This window comes from Hippocampus guttulatus, chromosome 17 (genome assembly GCF_054856545.1).
Source record: "Hippocampus guttulatus isolate MCC_2025c chromosome 17, RoL_Hgut_1.0, whole genome shotgun sequence".
NCBI classification, from domain to species: Eukaryota; Metazoa; Chordata; class Actinopteri; order Syngnathiformes; family Syngnathidae; genus Hippocampus; species Hippocampus guttulatus.
The window spans coordinates 2,832,641-2,851,843 of record NC_141277.1 but is presented as its reverse complement, the minus strand read 5'-3'; the positions used below and the strand labels follow the sequence as shown (position 1 = coordinate 2,851,843).

The window sequence follows — 19,203 nt, the reverse complement described above, 5'->3', positions numbered from 1 at the left end:
TCATAGATTGTCTCATTCTCATTCAGTGGCGCAGTCAGCCAGAGTGAATTACTCCGCGATGGAGTGAATGCTCTGTAATTGCAACTGGGACCTCTCTGGTGAAACATTCCGGGTTGCAACAGTGGGATTCATTTCTCTCGTATGCATGTCCAAAAAGTTGGAGGAGACCTATGTGAACAGTTGTATTGGTTGAATGATGGCAAATAATGGCTCATACCTGTATGTACTGTCAAGGAAATGGTTGAAATCAAGTCACGTTGACTATCATGGCTAAAGACAAGTCGACCAACATGTAGAATAAAATGAAGTACAAATTCTTTGGTAGGCAATAATGGTACAAGTTGTCAGACATTCTCTCTCTCTCTCTCTCTCTTCGGAATAGTATTATCTTTGCAAAGACAAAACTTTTGGACACAGCTCCTTCCTTGGATTCCATTGCAGGTGTACCTAATATAATGGCCTGTACACATGCAGACCTTTCCATGAGCTTCAAATTACTTTTCGCTCCCGTTAGAACCTTCTCCATTTGAACCGTTGGCATTCGCTTTTGGACGCACTGGATTCGAAGTGAATTGTGTTATTTATGTGAATTTTATTTCATGATACCCGAACTGTGGATGTTTTAATAAGGAATGTGGCACCCACAGCCACCTCTTATTGAGGGGTTGTACCGTCTATAAAAAAAACAAAACAAACCAATAATCTGGAATGTATGATATCATTTTTTAAATTAAAAAACAGTCAGTCGGAGTCTCATGCTTTGAAAATGCAACACTCTCTTGTTCACTGTAGAGTGACAACCAAGCCCGGATGACGTGACACGTGGGCGGCTGGAGGTTCGGATTCTTCGACCTCATCACTCACTCTCCCCCCCCCCGTCTCCAGCTCACCTGTGCTGCCGCCTCCTGGACGGCCGCGCATCGCCGTGTGCAAAGCGAGCTTGTGGCTGGCTGGTTTGCTCCCTTCTCGGAAGTGCACGGCCACTCGGCTCGGCGCTCTCAAAGCTGCACAACCGCGCACGAGGAGCTGGGGGCGCAGGGTGCCCAAATGGCGAGCACCGCGCCGCCGCCGCCGCAGCTGCTGCTGCTGCTGCTCTTCCGCGTGCTCCTCGCGGGGCTCGCGCCGACCACCGCCGGCGCCACCGACGAGGGAACGCCCGGCGGAAACGGACACGCCGCGGGCGCTACGTGCGAGCTCAAGAGCGTCACCGTCTCCACGCTCCCCGTGCTCCGGGAGAACGAGTTCAGCTTTACCGGCGTGGGAGCCTCCGGGAGCTCGGTCGGAGGAGGAGGAGGAGGAGGAGGTGGAGGGGGCGCCTCGGCCGGAGCAGGGGGGACCGCTGGAGGAGGACCGGGCGGAGGTGGTGGGGAATCGCGGCTCCTGTTATTCGTCAGGACGGATCTACCTGGCCGGATTTCCGTAATGGATGATCTCGACAATACGGCTCTGCCTTACTTCGCACTCGGTAAGAATCAATCTTCTGCTGACTTCTCCCCCCCCGCTGTGTCACATTGGCACATAATGATTATGGTGGTGGTGGTGGAACCTCGATGCATTTCTTCAGTCAACATTTGCATCAATGAAGCATCGATTGTTGACATTTAAACACACACTTGTGTTTCTTCTCATTTTTTATTCTGAAAAAACTTGTAGCGGCGAGGAGAATAAAATCGCAATACAAAGAAATGTAAATAATTTGAGTTTTAAAGGCCGACAGCCACCGTCAACCTCCGAGAGATTTGCTTAAAGCTGGAGTGTTATTGTTACCAACAAAATGAAATGACACAATGATGATTAGGCCTATTATCACCCCCTCTGACATCTTGCTGTATTTGTCAGTATTTTATCTTTTATATTTTGTGTTTACTGGCGATATTCCCATGCTGGCACACACAAAAAAAAAGCAGGTACCAGTGGCTTCGGTAAGGCCACTTGTTTCCCGTTCATAAAAAAGTAACTTAACATTTTATATGTTTCTGCAGCAGTAATTCATGCAATAAAGATCCACAATATTTTGTGTTGAAAAGTATCAATAATACAATTATTTTCATAATATTACCAATTCCTTGTATTATTTTCAGTTGGTTCTTGAAAATTTGCATTATTTTTGAATGTTTCCTTTCCGTGTTGCCCTCATGCTCTTTTGGGCCCCAAGACAACACAAGTTTTGCTCTTCCCTCAACTTCAGATCCGTTGAAAAGTGATTTCCCTCACTGCACAGTGTTTAAAGTTCCAAACTCATTTTTTTTCCTCCTCAGTGCTGCTCTCCTCATGTAGCTGGAATACGATTACATTTCATGGACACCCTCGCCCTCTCTGTGCCCCAATCAAGGGATGCAATTTGGTCTTGCAAATATGCATGAAATTGATATTTTACTCTAACGCCAAGACACGCGCGCGCTCACATGCACGCCACGTACAATGGCTAGTGTTACTTCCACTCAATGAGACGCTGAGCTAGACTTTTGCGTCACTGTCAGGCAATAAGTGAAAACACACACACATGCGGAGATGAGGGAATAGATAAAAATGGCACCCCACTGCTAGGTTGACAGGTTGTGGAAATGTTCTACTTTTTAATTTGATCTGTAGTGTAAAGACTCACTTGGTTGATCGTAATCGAGGGTCTTGCAGTGGGGTGGAAAGGGCTCTGTTGTCGAACAACAGCTTTGCTTGAAGGAAATGGTTGTTTTTGTTTTGAATTCTTATCTATGTATTTATTCTCCACCAAGCAGACAATGTTTTTATTATTCTTTCTTGTTTGTTTTTTATTTGTTTTTGTTTTTGTGAGCTAGGCTTATGTAAATAACAGCACAAAACCCATTGGAATAAAGTTCATGTGTTCCAGAGTCAAATTGCTGTGGTGTTAGATATGCTGCTAACGGCGCAGGACTTATTTTATGTATCATTGACTTTCTTGATTGTCATAGAAGTGGGAAAAAATGTAGCTATCAGTTACCATTCCAGTCTCTTTCTCGTTCATCTGATTGTACTGAGCAGTCAGAACCAAAATGTTGTCACATTTGCTATGTTAGCTGAATTTCCATCTGTCCGTAAATCCACGAATCTACAGAGTGCAATATTGTCTCCTTAAAGGAGCATTTGAAGCTATTTAAAGTATGTCCACTTTGTCGAGAGCTTTGTCATGGGCAAAGTGCTTAATAAAAAAAAAAACAAAGAACAAAAGAAAAACAACAACATGATTTTGACAGGAAATTGAGGTCACTTTTTTCAATGTAAGATTTTTCATCCCTGTAATGTTTGCCCTTTAAAAAGAAAAGCTATATTATATTATAATCATAATAATCCTTCAAGGGGAACTTCAACCCATAGTCTCTCTCTCTAGCAACCAGGTGCCATTTTACAGTTGCCCGCTTTACAGTGGTCCTCCAACTGTGACCGTCCGGTTCCAAAGTCCTTATTGAGGAGCGACTGCCACAATATTTTGTTCATATTTTTTCCAGTGGAAAGGCAATCTTGGTGCTAAATTAATTTGTTAGCCTTGGTTGGTGTTAAACCACAAAACAATGGGATTTATCTCACCACTTTACAGTGAATAGCGGACCAAATAAATGGTGGCTACTGTGAGAATGCTGTGACTTCAAAATGACTTTTTTTTTGGACTATATTTAGCCGCTGCGTTATTTTAATCTCTTCCCTTGGTCTTAATTTCCCTTCAGAGCTGCTGCAGGGAGGCTAAAACGCTGGCAGGACGGCGAAGGGCTGCAAGCACTAAGCTAGTAAATCACCTTCTGTTCTCATCGACTGGTGAGAAAAAAAAAAGGGCTTCTCTGTGCTCTCAGGCAGCCGCCTAGCAAATTTACAACTTGAGCTGGTCGGCTTCATTAGCTTAGCACCCCTCCATTCATCAGTGGTTAAATACTGAAAAAACGGTGGCACTTCGGTCGAATGTCTTCCAACTTCAATTGTTATTTTGCGCTTGCGTTCTGTTTAATAAGAAGGAGCAAAGATTTAGACTGCTACTTTAGCTTGTCATCCATGGCTACAGACAAAAACAACAGTACGTTGGGTGTCTTTCAACTTCAAATAGATGTCATGCATTTGAGGTCTGTGGGACAAGCACTTAGTGAATATTTGAACAATGTCGACTGCAACCCTAGCTTGGCATCCATCCACCCATGGCTAAATACTGAGGAAGAGACGTAAATAAGACTTAAATAGTTGTTATGCATTTGAGCCCTGTTTAATGAGTCATGTAGCTGCTATGTTAGCTTAGCACCGGTCCATCCATCATCCATCTATTCGCCAGATGGCAATATGATAGATCCAAGATGGAGCACCGAGTGAAGCATTCAGATACGTTAGCTTTTTTTAGCTAGCTAGCAGCCAGAATTATCATCACTGGGGATCTATCTCCATTGATCCGTGAATCATCCATCTACCTATCTGGATAGCGAGTAATTGTACACTGCAAACTGCTCCTAAATAATTACGTCGTCATGGTTATTGCCTTGTAAATGCTTCTTTTCCTCTTACGATTGTTGAAATAAAGCCGTTTTGGAGTCTACCCGCTACACGCAAACACACGGCCAGCAGTCATCATGTCTTTAGTCGCTCTGCGCCTAATGCACTTTAAAGCCCCACAAAAACTTTGTTGGTCTTCATAAGCGTTTTTGTGCGGACACCAAGCGGCCGTACGCGCGCTTTTAATGTCTGTGAAGCCGTGAGCTCGTCAGCATCAGTTTGAGGAGTCTTGAGCAGCACAACACATATTATGCGCTTGATTTGTGAAATGGCCAAATGGAAAAAAAAATAACGCATCGTGTAACTCTGTCAACATTTTGTCATTGTGTTGGTGCACTGAAAGGTTTTCGGGGACCTTCATACAGACGTTTAGTTCTGTGTATGAGAAATGACTTTTCCCTTGCCTTGTAGCAAAAAATATATGGCAGATTGAAATGAAACACGACCCAAGTGGTCAGCCTTTAGCCATGGAAGGACGCCAAGGATGGGACGTTTTAAGTCGTCTGAAATGACATTGCGTTTTCAGGAGGTTGTGGTGTGTTTTGTTTCAATTTGAGGTTGTTGCTTGCTTATTAGCCAAATGCTGCACAAACCACAATGAAGCGCTGTCTTGCATCTCCTCCTCCATTATTGAAGGCACCATCGAGGTTTCGGGAATGAATGAAGGCTTGGGTAGGGAGTGCAAGTACTCATCCTGTTGCGGTCTGCCTGCTCGGCTTTGATTTATGACCACGAGTGTCACGGAAAATGGATGAAGTCTGTTGAGGAAAGATATTGTTGCGCCCCCCCTATACCCACACCCCTTTCATTCTTCTTTCCTTGTTGTCATGCATGTAAGGCCCTCAGTCAATTTGCACGGAATGGTGCATTTAGGCACTTTGTGTTGATTTGTATTTGTCAGACCTGTTTTTTTTTTATTTTTTACTCCAAGCGCCGCATAATTGCGCACAGAGGGAGCAATTTTCAGAAGGTTGGAAATCGATGAGATTTTTATGATTTCAATTCCATAATCAATTCTGTTTAACGATTCAATTCTCGATTAATTATCATCAATACTTGAGGTGGGGGGGGGGGTTGTATCTGTAAACAACTTACATAGAGCACTCTGGGGCAGATCAAAAGGGCCACCGTATCGCATGCCAAATGCTTTTGCATGTGGGTCATGTTTCCTCACTTCGACCAAATATTAGTCGAATTTTCAAGCATTGCAAGTTGCCCTGTTTTTTAGCCTCTCTCGTAAATTGTGAACCCACTTTGGAGCGTTTGGTGATAGCCGCGCGAGTAACAAATCTCACAACCTGCGCGATGACTTTTCGTCCCAATGTGAATTGATATGGCAAGCTTCGACTGGCACGGCAAACGACGCCAAGCAATCAAAACCTTTTTTTTTTGCCATGCATGACGAATGTTCAAACCGGGCTGATTTTTGAGGTGCATCTTTTTTTTTTTTTTTTTCGGAATTGCACAAGCTCACAGGCTTTTAACTTAAAAGGTCTGAGGGGATAATCTTGAAAGAGAAGGCGCATCATCCCGGCCATTGTGGTAATTCTCCTGAGTCGTCAAGACTAAAGGAATTACCGAAATCATATTGCTATCATAATTACACACGTGACGAGCGACATGAAAAGGAGGAAAAAGGGGGGAGTCTTTGTTGGCGTAAGCCGATCACAATAATGTTTAAGACCCATTAAATTCGATTCCCGCCAGATTTTCCTCTGCACCCTGGAAGCGTTCCAGCTCTTGCGCGTCCCCAACACCTCGTCCAATTTCGAATTGTGCAATGATTCGCATTTTCTTTTGGGGACACTTTTTTTTCTCCCTCCGCGCCGTTGCATTTGCACATTTGTCTGAGTTGGCTTTATCTACAGAAGGCCACACGAGTCATAAGTCTTCTTTGTAGCCTGCCCATTAGTCAGTCGAGTAATATTTTGCCCATTCACGGCGTTGGCATTTTCTTTGCTGTGTGTGGTTGGTGAGCTACAAAAGAAGTCAGACACAATGGCTGCATTGTGCTGATCTACCGAGAGGAAATCTGTTTTTTTCGAGTCGACACCCGATGACACAACGCCAAGGCTATATTTCCTACGCTAAATCGTCAAACTATTATGGACGGCTGCGATCACACTTCCCCACTTTGCATATTTTCACGCAGGCGGAAACGTTCTCAGCAAGGCCGAAGGGAGGATCGCATGCTCATTGGTATGACACGGCTGCATCTCCATCTTACCCCCCTTCGCGTTTGAAAAAAAAAAAAAGAAGACAACGCGTGCACTTTTTTTTTTCTCGGTATGTTGTCTGACGGTGGATTAAGCTGAGATCTGTCAGCAATTACCCTTAGAAGTAAGAACACAGCCGAGCCTTGCCTCCCCGAGGTGGCGGCTCGCTGATCCGTCTTTAGACCGGTTCAAGGCTCAAGGTGAGCAGTGGATTTGCAGCCCATTATGTTGCCGCAGGTATTTATGGGGCAGACGGTTCGGATCGTCGTGCATATTGAAAGCGGCGGCTGGAGAGAACGAACGAGATTCCACGTTGACAATGCGAGATTTAATGGAGCAAACTGGGACATTGTATGCTATCTGTTGTCCGTATGGCAGCTGTTGGAGAGGCCAGCCGCAACTTATTGCTGGAGCGGCAGCAGGGGACGTTTGTGTTTTCACTTGTGTGGCTCCGACTCTTCTCAAGTAGAACAAACCTTGAAATTGCTCTTGCAGTTGACGGGTTGTCTCATGTTTTGCTTGCTTGAAATGTTTATCAGATCCAGGACTTGACTTATACAGGAGATGCTTTGTCCTCTGCAAATAAACAAACTCCTTTCCGCAAATACTGTCGAGAAATAAAAGTTAGGAACCATCTTGCATCCTTGTTGACACAGTGGCCTTGTGCTAAGCCTCATTGTCCACCGGTGCTTGGTTAGAATCTCACCTTTCAGTACGACAAGTGACTTATGTATTGTCCTGCTTCCGTGTTCAGTTATTTGAACACTATAATGGCTCATCGGTGTACGTGTTGGCGTGAATGCATGTTTGTCCGGAGACCAGTCCAGGTTGGACCCCGGCCAAAGTCAGCTGCAAAACGCTGCTCTTCAACCCTGGACTGGTGACCGGCCATTCAGTTGGCATTAGTTTTTTTTTTTTTTTTTAAGAATCAGAATTGAGAAACGTTATCAGCTGGAATCGAATCGAAGAACCGCTATGGGTCCAAACGACGCCCAACCCTAATCATGACCATTCGCTATTGACTCTGTCGCGTCACAGCGCCATAAAATGAAACCCCGCAAAGCAAAAAAAGCAATTTGAGTTGAAAAGGGACAAACACCAGAAATCACTCCGCATCCGTCCCTCCTCCTGTCCTGCATCCCCTTTGTTGTGATGCTACTGCCGCGCTGATTCACAGCCTGCAGCCCAGAGGAGACGAGAGGCTTCCAGCAGATCCGTTTACAAGACTGAGCCTGGCCCTTTTTTTTTTTTCCCTTTTTCCTTCCTTATTAAACCAGGATTCACAGATAGCTGAAGCATGACACAATTCAAGTCAAAACACGTTTATCGAAAATCTGGAGTGAACACAGTAAATGGATTCGGGGCATGACAATGTGTGTCATCACTTAAAATGAGCATCCGCGATTTTGCCAAAACAGAAGGAAGGAAGGTCAAACAGACCGTTGTGATGTGTAATTTACTTTGTTACACTATACTGTGTGTGTATATATATATATATATATATATATATATATGTATATGTATATACCCAACCTATTTGGCATTAGCATTAGCCCAACGTGTTGTGGGACGCATGACTCGCATGCCATTTGACTTTGCAGCTGCAATTTTTTTGGAATAATGTATCCACTTTGAATCGCAATTGCGCATGGATCTGCAAAAGTTGCAGGGTTTTTGGTGATGAGGCTGAAACTTTTTTTTTTCATTAACTGATGTAGATTAAACATTCATTATTCAATAGAAGGTGGAGCAGATGTTTTTCCCCGTCACTGCCACCCCCCCCCCCCCCCCCCCACCACATTTCACCGACTGTTACGGTTGATTTGATGATTTCCGGAAACTTAACAGATCATAATAAAGTTGTGTGCCTTCGCAGTGTGTGCCTTTCCATTCATTAGCGCAATTGCGAGATCACCGTTCCGTAACGTGACCGCGATCGGGACAAATGCACGATTAACTCGGTAATGAGACAGCTCAACAAACAGTATTAATGGGTTCGTTCAGAGCGGCGCTTTCAAGCAATCAGAGATGAAGTTTTCGTCTGGTAAATATCGCCTCCCCTATCGCAAAGCACTTCATCTCAGCTGAATTGAGAGATTTCAAAAACTCGGTGCACTTTTTACTTTTGCCCCCTGACGGTTTCCACAGAGCTCGCTTAGGTGCATCGGTTAGTCATGCGTTGCGCGGTTCACGACTCCTCCGTCACGTCAGTGCGCGGCTTCATAAAGAATCTTCATTATCTGAACACCCCCTTTGCTATTTGACAAGATGAAACATTCATTACGACATGTGGAAGAGATGAAATCCTCCCAGCGGCTCGCATCATTTGTACGCAAACTGTCAAAAGCTTAGAGCCAAAAGCAGGAGCCCCCGGCCTTAAAGAACCTCGATACTTGCCCTCTGTTTGGTCTCTTCTCCATTTCAAAGAAGCGCTCCAGGTTGCAAATGTCACAGAAAACCGTTTCTCCCAATGCTGGAGGTGGACACGTGTACCGCACAGGCGCTCCATTTAACACGCCGAGGATGCAATTGTGCTTGCCTCACAATTACAGATCTCCGCGCCGACCCCACTTGTAACGGACCTTTTGAGGGTGGGTCGTCCCTGCCGTCAGTATATTGGATTGAACAACTTCCAAAAAAAAAAAAAGTTTTCGCTCACACTCATTTTGACATTGCGGTCAGATCTTGTAAAACGCCTTTTCCGCGATTTCTCAAGGTTCCATTGTATCTCTCATGCCAAGTCGTTCTAGAGTCGTGACAGTACCGAAGACGATGGCCCATCACGGGCTTTCCGAAGATCAAATATGCATTTCCAGAGGGGGCTGTTTGGGGTTAAGTAAGCACACTTAAAGATTGAGTAAAAGCAAAGGTCACCCAGAGTGGTGTCCCGGGATATAACCAGCGCTGAGAGCACTCACGCGAATCTTCAAATTTCTTACAAGGCCCGGATTGTCATTTAATTCTGCACGTTTGTTTTCTGCAGTGACGCCGTGTTAGTATTTGGCTAGCGACACTTTTTGGAGCGGATGCTGTTGTTGTTGTTTTTTTTTTTGTTTAAGGCTCTCTTGTGCAATATTTGACACAGTGAAAGCCTGATGTGCAGTAAGAAACTCTCGGGCAACAAGAATGGAATCATTCTTTTGCACTCTCGCTCCTCTCTAATGGGATTTGCCCCTCTGCCTCTTTTGATGAAGTAGTCAAATGATTGTTGGCAGGCTGCGACTCATCAATCAGATGAATTGCATTTATATGTCATTATTATAGTCCCTTAATGGACGATATAGGCTCGTGGGCCGGCCCTCTCCTCTTTTAACCTAATTGTTATGTATCTATATAGATATGTAGATGTATATGTTTTTTTTTTCTTTTTCCCTCTCCCGATGCCGCAAGTGTTTTGCGCGCTTTCCACGTTTGGCACTGGCTTTGACTACTTAATGCGGTGGATTTGAAAAGGCTTCTTCGTTTTCCAACCTATTGATCCCCCGGCTGTTAAAGGTTGCAAGACTTAAGAAAGTCAACATCTCACCTACGAGGATCAAAACAAATACATTTTAAGTACATTGATTTTTGTTGTTGTTTTTTTTTTCCTTACGCCTTCCAGACAAAATCCAGTTGGGATTGGGATGCTTTCGCTCTGAGTGAGTTTTCTCTTTGCTTCCCTGTTGAACCGAAGCTAAAATATACGTTCCGGAATCAAAGTATGTTGATGAGTTGTTCGCAAAAGTCCCAACGAGCCACGCGTCTTGATTTCACGGTGGCTCTCCGTCAAATCATCCCACTTCTGACACTTTTTGACAGATTACCCTCCCATTTAACCCGGGCTTCTTTAGAAAGTGGTCCCACGTTGTAAGAAATTGAATCGGGATCCAATCTTCCTTTTTTGACTGTTGCAGTCGTATGCTGATAAAAAAAAAAATAAAAAGGGTTGTGCGGCTCTCATGAGTTGAATGACTTAAATCTCCAAAAGCCATTTACATCGCCGACTCTAGCGGTTGTCCAATGATGAACTCGTGACTCGTGAAGAATTGGGCTATTAAAAGTTGATTGAATTTTTACCAGACAAACCGTAAGCACGCCGCATAACCGTGAAAGACTCTTTTGCCGTTACGCGGCCGGATTAGGTTTCGTTTGCGATCGATGAGGAGCGGTTTCAGAAAATGAATGGAGGCACGGATGGTTGTGTTGTCGCAACCCATGCGTTACTCTTTGCTACTCTATCCCGTTCAAGAAAACAAAAAGCAGCAACGCGTGAAATTATTTCTAATTATGATGTCAAGTTGAGAGTTGCTCCTTTCCTGAACAGAATAATGAGGTTGATTCTGTGCCTGGCTAATTGATGGCTTCTCTGCGACCTGGCTTGGATTTTATTTTATGTTTTTTTTTTTTTTAAATCCCCACATTAACGCGAAGTAATATTCATCCAGCCATTCACTTCAATTGAGTATACAGTGATCCCTCGCTATTTTGCGGTTCGTTTATTGCGGCTTCGGTGCATCGCGGATTTTTTCAAACGTCCGCAAAAATCTGTGTCTAAGTGTTTCTATGCGTGCTAGTGTGTGCGCACTCTGCTCAAGCGCAAAGGCCCACGTGGGGCAATTTTTTATATATATATATGTTAATTGGTCGCTACTTCGTTTATCGCGGGTGGTTTTGGTCCCCATTAAGCGCGATAAGCGAGGGATTACTGTACTTTGTCCACGGCCCCGCACTTCCTTATCCTTTAAGTCAGACATTCTTCAAATCTGCCAAGACTCATCACTGGAAATGTGTTTTGACCACTAAAGACAATTGATTTGAAGCGTTTCCCGGAGTCATTGGTGCATTCGCATGGCCTCGCCATTATGGTGATAATTGTCCAGAGACTAATATGAATCGATCCACTTGTTCGGCGTCTGTGCCGCGTTTGAATTGAAATAGGCTGCTCAGTTCGTTCGACGGGCTGCAGCCACGTGAGGCGCGAGGGTGCATCCGTCGCTTAAGGTCAGATGGCTTCTTCACGGCGTGTTGTGCGTGCAATTATGGACTCCTCTCCTGGGTATCGGTCTTGGCTCATGTAATAAGCTGTCAGTGAGCCGCAGTCACCGTACTTGAAGGCGCTTGTAATTGTCCAAAGCTTCACGACGGTGACGTTTGACATCCGTTTGCGTGGTTGTGCGAGCGATTCACACAAATCTGAGATGTCAACATGTCGAAGAAAAAAAAAAATACATCACATTTTTTGATTCATGCGGTGAGTGTTCTTCCACTCAGGGAGTGAGCGGATTGACAAATAAACAATCGATGGGGCTGGCAAGCAACACGTCGCTCTCGGGTAATGATTTTCCATCCTCGATGGCACGTCAAAAGTTCCACAAATTGGGGGAAGCGATGCCTTTTGTCTTGAAGTTCTCAATCGATTACAGTGAAACAAAATCAAGCGCCTTCAGCAGTTTATTTCTTTCTTTCTTTCTTTTTTTTTTTGTTCTGATTTCTCTGCTATCCTCTTGAATGAAATACAATTAAGAGTCGATGCACCAGTGGCTGGATACGTGGCCCCAATTTAATACAATAACGATTGCAGTTCCACTTGACTGAGCTGATGGGGGGGGGGGGGGGGTTTGTTGTTTTTTTTTTTAAAGGAATACCGTTTTCCAGCATGAATCTTTCTCCAATAATTGCTCAGCGGATTCTTCCAATTTTTAAATTTGCGGGAATATTGTGAGAACTTGATCAGACCTGCGGTCTCCAATCGGGCTAATTGGAATCATTGGCCGCAGCAGACTGCTGTTCGTTACCTTTTTTGCGGCTTTGGAGGATGATATTTTTCAACCGTAAGACGATGATCCATTCCAAAGTTTCAGTCATCAAATATGACGAGACACGCCATGGGTCGCAGCTTACCTATTTGACGTGAAAATTGGAAACGGTATCTTTATATTGATTTCCCATAGTGTACAATCATGCGGCGAACAGTCTCTTGCACGCTCTTTCACGACGGCCACCAGACAGTCAGTTCACCGGCAATATGGATCGCAAACCGTTGTGGACGTGACGCGTCACATTCAAACTCACTTTAAACGGACAAACCTGTCACCATTTCGAGTGCCTCTGATCAATCCCCACTAAATTTCCGAATGGTGCTGCCACCGCCGTGCTTCAGTGCAGCTCTGCTTTTCTTTTAGTGATGTGTCGACTTCAAATGTCGCGGAAGCGGAATGATGCCCAAAAGTTTCAACCTCGGTGTCAGTGTACAAAAACAAAAAACCTCTCGGCGCACCCGGGAAGTTAAAAAAATAAAAATAAAAAAGTGTTGCGATTGTTTGCTTGTGCTTGGTCCCTATCGGAAACTGCTGCTCAACAGACTGCAGTACTCCGGTGACTGCCTTTGCAACGTTCACTTTTTTTTCCCGCCCCCATGGCTCGAGGGCTGTTGCATATTTTAGCAACGTGGAGTGCTGACCACTTTTGAGTTGTGAGGTTGTGACAAGAAAGGTTAATTATACTCTTCTTATTCTCCTTTTGTTTTTTTGGGGTTTTTTTTTTTTTTTGGTCTTTGCCAAAGCAGCCATTTGCCCGGCCTGTGGGAGCTTAATACATTTCGCCGCAGTCCGTTTATCCGCTAAAGATGATAGATGGTACCTTTCATACACTTACCGAAATGTAAAAAAAAGAACACCCAGCGGAGGATTTTGTATGTTAATCCCACACTTGACTTTTTAATGAGTTCAAGAGACCTTTTTGCTTTGCTGTAGCAAAAAGCTAAACAAATTGCGCCCATACTTTTCCATAAGTCGAGAATGAAATGTGCCATCTAAGGTTGACTTTTTTGACTTCACGAGGAAATGCTTTAAAAAGAAAAAAAGGACATTTTCTTACATTTATCCGTGTATTCAAAAAACATGTACGAGGAGTCAGGCTGTTCCGTGACAGTTGCCAAAAAAACAAGCCTTTTTTTTTTTCTTCAAATGCACACTTGTGTTCAGCAGGGCTGATGTTGTCCCCAAAGGCTTTTCTGCTTGGCCACTGACTGTCATGAACAGAACAATTGAAATATAAAGGTCAACATGTGGGCATCCAAGTGTCAGATTTTTCCGAGGCTTTATTTCGAATGATGGCCTCTCTGAAATCGCTGCCAATTGCGGAATTGCATCACCAAACTCCCAATGTGGCAAAAGGATTGACTCCAGAGGGTGATAGAGGCTGCAGCTGATTGTACCAAAACCTCTAAAACTGTTACAGGGCGTAGGAGGAGGACCTTGTCTGTTTTTGAAATGATCCCGTAAGGAATACAAATATGAACGGCCATATTTTGCAATATCGTTGTTGTCAATTTTTAATCAGAAGGCATTTTAGAAGTCCCAAACGTGATGCCCCAGAACATGACGGGATACTCCAAAAAGTGTCCGAAACTGAACAGGAAGTGGTTTTGAAGCAGGCAATTTGGGCGACTTTAGGCATTACGCAATCGTATTTTCTGAGTACTCACGGGAAAGGTGCATCTGATGATTAACAGGCTTGTCCTTGCCATTAACACTTGGCGGCCTGCCTTTGGATGCATTTAACACATCGTTAAATAGCTAAGGCCGAATGCCTCATAGCCATTATGCATGAAGGGTGGTCTCACCTGTTCTTCTTTTCTTTTTTTTTTTTTAACTTTTGAAACGTGTTGTTGTTGTAAAAATTGAATCGTTTATTTTGAATGGTTATTTGTTAACATGGACACCATGTGGAGCACTCCAGTCTTATTTCCTCCCATTGTTTTTGTTCGTTTATTGGACCCACCAATCCAAAACGTACTCATCCGCCTACTTGCAATACGAATCAATGCGCCAGTGAAGTGAATGCAATATAGATGGATAGATAGAAATCCAACTTCCAGGACTGTGATTCTTATCATTGGAAAGGGAAAGCGCATGAGCGACTTGACTTCAAATAGTAACACAAGGAGACGGCACAATAGGGGAGACGACTCTGGGAAGAGGGGCCGGAGGGGGGAGAAAAAAAAAGAAGAAGCTCGCTGAATATGTGCTTCACTGCGGGAGGCTCCCTGTTGGCGTTTAGGAGAGTGCACAACGGCGTGCTAACACAAAGCGACGCCTCGTTATGAGAGAAAGAGACAGCGATGCAGCTGATCTCTTATTTGTGGATCGTTGCCACGACTGACGCGTTCAACGTGTCACCAGTCGGGCCGTAACAATCCACCTCAGTTAATATTTGGTTTGATGGACAGTTAACGGAAATGCTTCCACTTAAATGTGCCTGGAGCGTCTTCAATGTCCTGGTTTTTAGTCGTAGGGCCTTTCAAGCCGTGTTTCTTCCTTCCCCGTGTGCCGAGCAGCATTAGCAATAGCGCTAGCCACAGTTTTGCTTTCTCAGAAAACAGTAGTCACATAAAATGCAATTGGGAGAGGCTGGCTGACGAAATTCATTTTCAGTCTACTCAGTGCTCCGTCTGTCTGTATTTAATTCAAGGCATGAATTCCTGAGAAAGTCATCCGCAAAGGTTTTCTGTGTATTTATGTCCCGACATTGGCAAGTGTACTTCCGCCTGCTCCTGTGATGATTTTGGTTATCCCCCAAACTATCGACACTTTGGCAGTCATACATACAAACGGCAATGCCGACTTCCCACTGCGCTGGCGTGGATTTCACCTCTCCGCCGAGCAAGCGGGACAAGAGCAAGCTCTGGCAAGCACGCATCCCTGCCATCAAGCTGCTGCTCAGTTTCTAATATCGCCATTGTTGGATTTAGCCCGAATGGAAAAAAAAAATGGTCACTAAAAAAAAAAAAAGGTCACTGGATTGTGGAAGTTATAGAATACTAAATGACTCGTATCAGGCTGCTTGATGGAGGCACTGATGGTCAAACTGTAAGTTGAGACCTTTGAGAAATGTTCTATTACCGTATGCCTATTTTTAGGAACTCATTTCCTTCAGATGGTGTCTTTCTTGCCCACTTGCGTTTTTATCATTAGAACCTGAAATACAGGATGTGATATTTGCTTTTTTTGTTGTTGTTTTTTTCCCCTTTTTACTCCAACATTTGCATTTACGGTACAGTCAGGTGCAAATTTTGCATCTTGCAAGTTTGGCCGTCTGGAGCCATTTTGAAGGGCCTGCTCCTGGCTGATGCTAATTAACCACTGACCCCCGCTCGACTGCAGGGCAATCGCCCAGTATGCCTTTCTTGACCGGAGAAGGAGCATCAGCTGGCTTTTTGTTGAACCTAGCATCTAATTTTGAGTCTTGTCTGCTGAATTTTCACCCCTGCAGGCGGCATGTGGCTTGTCAATGAGCGTAGCGGAGCCTCGTACGTGGGCACACGCAGCAAGCAGTTGCAAATTTGCTGAACTTCTGAGTTACCCGCTCATGGTAATCTTTGCATCGCAAATCTCAAGGCAGCTCTTGCTTACTTTCTGACCTGGACTTGATCGTCTTGCAGACAGCGTTGTGTCCTGCAGCTCATTTAAATTGGCGGCTCTTCGTCTGGCGCAAGCTGCCGAGTCGGACATGGGGGAAGAAACTCCGTGTGTGGATGGTATTATGCAAATGTGACAGCAGAATTAAGGGCACGCACACACACACAGGATCTCTTCCTGAAAGTTTTGAACTTGTTTTCCCATACCAGGTTCGCACTGAGCAGAAAATGACTGCTTGGAGATGTCACCGTTCCGATTCCTGTTACACTGAACTGCGTTTTGTCGTTCAAAGCATAAATCACAAGTAAATGTCATGTCTTGTGTTCTACCAAATGGATAAAAGTGTGTCTTCATTGCAGTGCTCTGCAGTTTTTGTTTCGATTTATTAAATGGCAACCTTTTTTTCCTAAAGTTGTTTGGCGGAACCATATTGAATGAGTAGACCATTAAAGTAGTTGTCAAAGTCCTGTACAAAATCATTAGACAATTACCGGAGATGCAAAATTAGAAGACGGTAAAATGAAGCTCATCTGCCCAAAATAATGAAAGCTCTGAGGAATAGCCTCGCAGGTGTTATCCCGATGTGTGGCCTGTAAAGCTCAATTGGATTTCATAGATGCTCACTTACTTAAGGGCGCAATGAATGATGACCGATTTGGCGCGCTAATGAGCTGCAATAAATTGGGCAAAAGACAGGTTCAGGCCAACAAAAAAAAAAAACCCCAGCAAGCTGACATCAAATCACCATAACATTTTGAGGCACGACTTTCTGTCTGCTCCAAAAGACCATTAGATGAATATAAATTATCGGGGTTGCTGTGGTCGAACATCAATTTAAATTCATTGCTTGTCGTTGGCTGCAGAAGCATAGTTCACAGACTGTAAACCCACAAGACTGACTACACGTCTCCACTGTTGGTAAATGAAGACAGCATACCCAGAAGGTGATGCTCCTTTTTGCCTTTGGAGACCTGCGACGTGTCGTTCAATCTTTTGTCTCACGCATTTCAGTCCATCTGTCTTTGATGTTTGATCAGGAGCTTCTACATTAGCTTCTGCGCTAGCATCTAGCTAGCTGGTTGACTGGCTAGCTGATGATCAAAATGTGCTTTATATTAGCGGTGACTGCAATTATGGAATCCATATTTTTCACGGATGAGAGTCGAAGAGAGTCTTGATGATGTGTGACAGTTCATCAATTAAAGCATTGCTCGTAGATTAATAGCGTTGAGTAAATCACCATGAACTTAGTGTACCACAGTAACCACGGTTCTCTCCGGTGGGCACCAGCAATGCCTTTTTGTTCTCCATTTTATTTTTATTTTTTTAAAACCAGCTGCACGTGCAATCTCTGCGACTTTATTGGCAAGCAGCAAATTCTCCAAGGTCCTCCAGAGCTTTTTCACTAATCTGCTTTTACTTTTCATTTTCATGGTCAGTGTTGTCACTATCGACGGCTGAGGGCTTAGCCTTAGACAGTACGCGGCAGTCGTGTTGCCGGTGAAGCCTTTTGGGTACATGTACCATCACGCCAAGTTGACTTGCTTTCCCAACCCTTCATATTGTTTAGCGACAACGGAGGGGCATTAAGGGAGTGGGATTAAGGTTTTAGGAGTGTTATTACTTGATCCTTTTTTTTTTTTTTTATCCTTCAAGTGAAGGGAATTGACAGGGTTTTGAAGACTTTGCGGGGCTTTTGCATTGGTATGAATGAACTAGCCATTATATCTCATTTATGTTCAGAAGAAACCAATGGGTTGTGTACAGTTTTTTTTTGTTTTGTTTTTTATACACAAGACAGCAAGCCGGAAAAACGCCTGCCTAGATGGGAAATGTGAACGGGGCTATTAACTTTCCTCTCTCCTTCATAAAACCTTATCATTACATTTTATAACAAGTCGTGATCTACGGCCGTAGACACGCTGGACATACTGTCCTGTACCTTAATGGCCGTCGGAATCCTGTTTGTACGAAAAACGGAAACAGCAAAAGCCGGGGACAGAAGGCCATTCAGACAGTTGTAAGATAGATTGGTTGTACAGCTCTTTTTTCATTTTTATTTTTACTATGAAGACCGGATTTCATCTCGGTGTCAAAACACAGAGAATGTGTTTTTTCTTTTCTTCACTCCATACATTTCTTTAAATCTTATTGATGTGTTTCAGTCAGCAGAATTATGTGTAACATTTGGTATGTCTTCTCCCTCCATGACCGTGAACGCTAAAATAAAAAGGAAAGATCTGAAGTGGTATGCTTTCAATTTAGGTCATAACATTGAGAGCTTAGTTGTTTTTTTTTCTCCCCTTTGTCCCTCGTCTGAATCCGATCGACAGTCTTCACTTCATGGCAAGCTCCTTTTATGTATTGATTTTTTTTTTAATTCACTCAGAACATTCGCTTATCAAGTGCCAATTCCAACCACACCCACAATGTTGATAGCACAGCCACTAATGGAAACGCATTTTTCGCCATTTTATTGAGTTTGAAATAACATTGCCTCGCTTGTACCAAGATAACATAAGAAAGTCCTTTATTGATCCCTAGGAGGATAAATACAAGAGTAGGCCCTTGTACAAGTTCGATAAATGTTTGTACTTTCTCTGACTCGCTTTGAACACGTCAACCGTACTGATCTATTGAGGATTTTTCTTTCTTTCTCCCAATTTCTATTTCTGTCTTGAAATGTGTTTGTCTGTTCAACCAAGTGGTGTGTATTACCATCTGATCTGTAGCAGGATGAGCATGAAAAAAACAAAAACAATCAGTAGATGGCAGATTTTTTTTGGAGCAGCTGTTTTGGTGATGTCTTCTGCGTCTACGTTGTTCTTCCGAAACTCTTCTTTCGGAAGTGTTTGGAGACTCCAGTGAAACTCGGCATCTCGCCAAGAATGGCCAAAGTGCCTCTGGTGTGCTATTGTTTTTTCTTGCAATGGCAAGATGGACACTCCTGTTGTCAAGAATTGTTCTCTTGACCTGAACTTGCAGAGTGCATTCTCCCAAGTTCCCTTCTCTGCGATATCGAGGAACACTTTTCAAATGGTCAGATAACCCCGGCCGTCTTCTTACACCATCCTACTTTTTTTTTTTCTTCCAATCAGAACTTT

The 19,203-nt window shown here is 43.8% G+C and overlaps 1 protein-coding gene across 5 annotated transcripts in view; it reads left to right on the top strand.

Annotated features, from left to right (window-relative positions):
- The first annotated feature begins 878 nt into the window (after positions 1 to 878).
- The window catches only part of astn2 (astrotactin 2), a 132,442-nt gene continuing 114,117 nt past the window's right edge, over positions 879 to 19,203 (top strand). For 3 of the 5 annotated variants that reach the window (XM_086134388.1, XM_086134389.1, XM_086134386.1), the window contains exon 1: positions 880 to 1,465. In XM_086134388.1, coding sequence (XP_085990514.1) covers positions 1,048 to 1,465 — 418 coding nt within the window. In that variant the 5' untranslated portion in view covers positions 880 to 1,047. Of the gene's footprint in view, positions 1,466 to 19,203 lie in introns of all 5 variants that reach the window. The other 2 variants (XM_086134387.1, XM_086134385.1) reach the window with 1 other exon arrangement.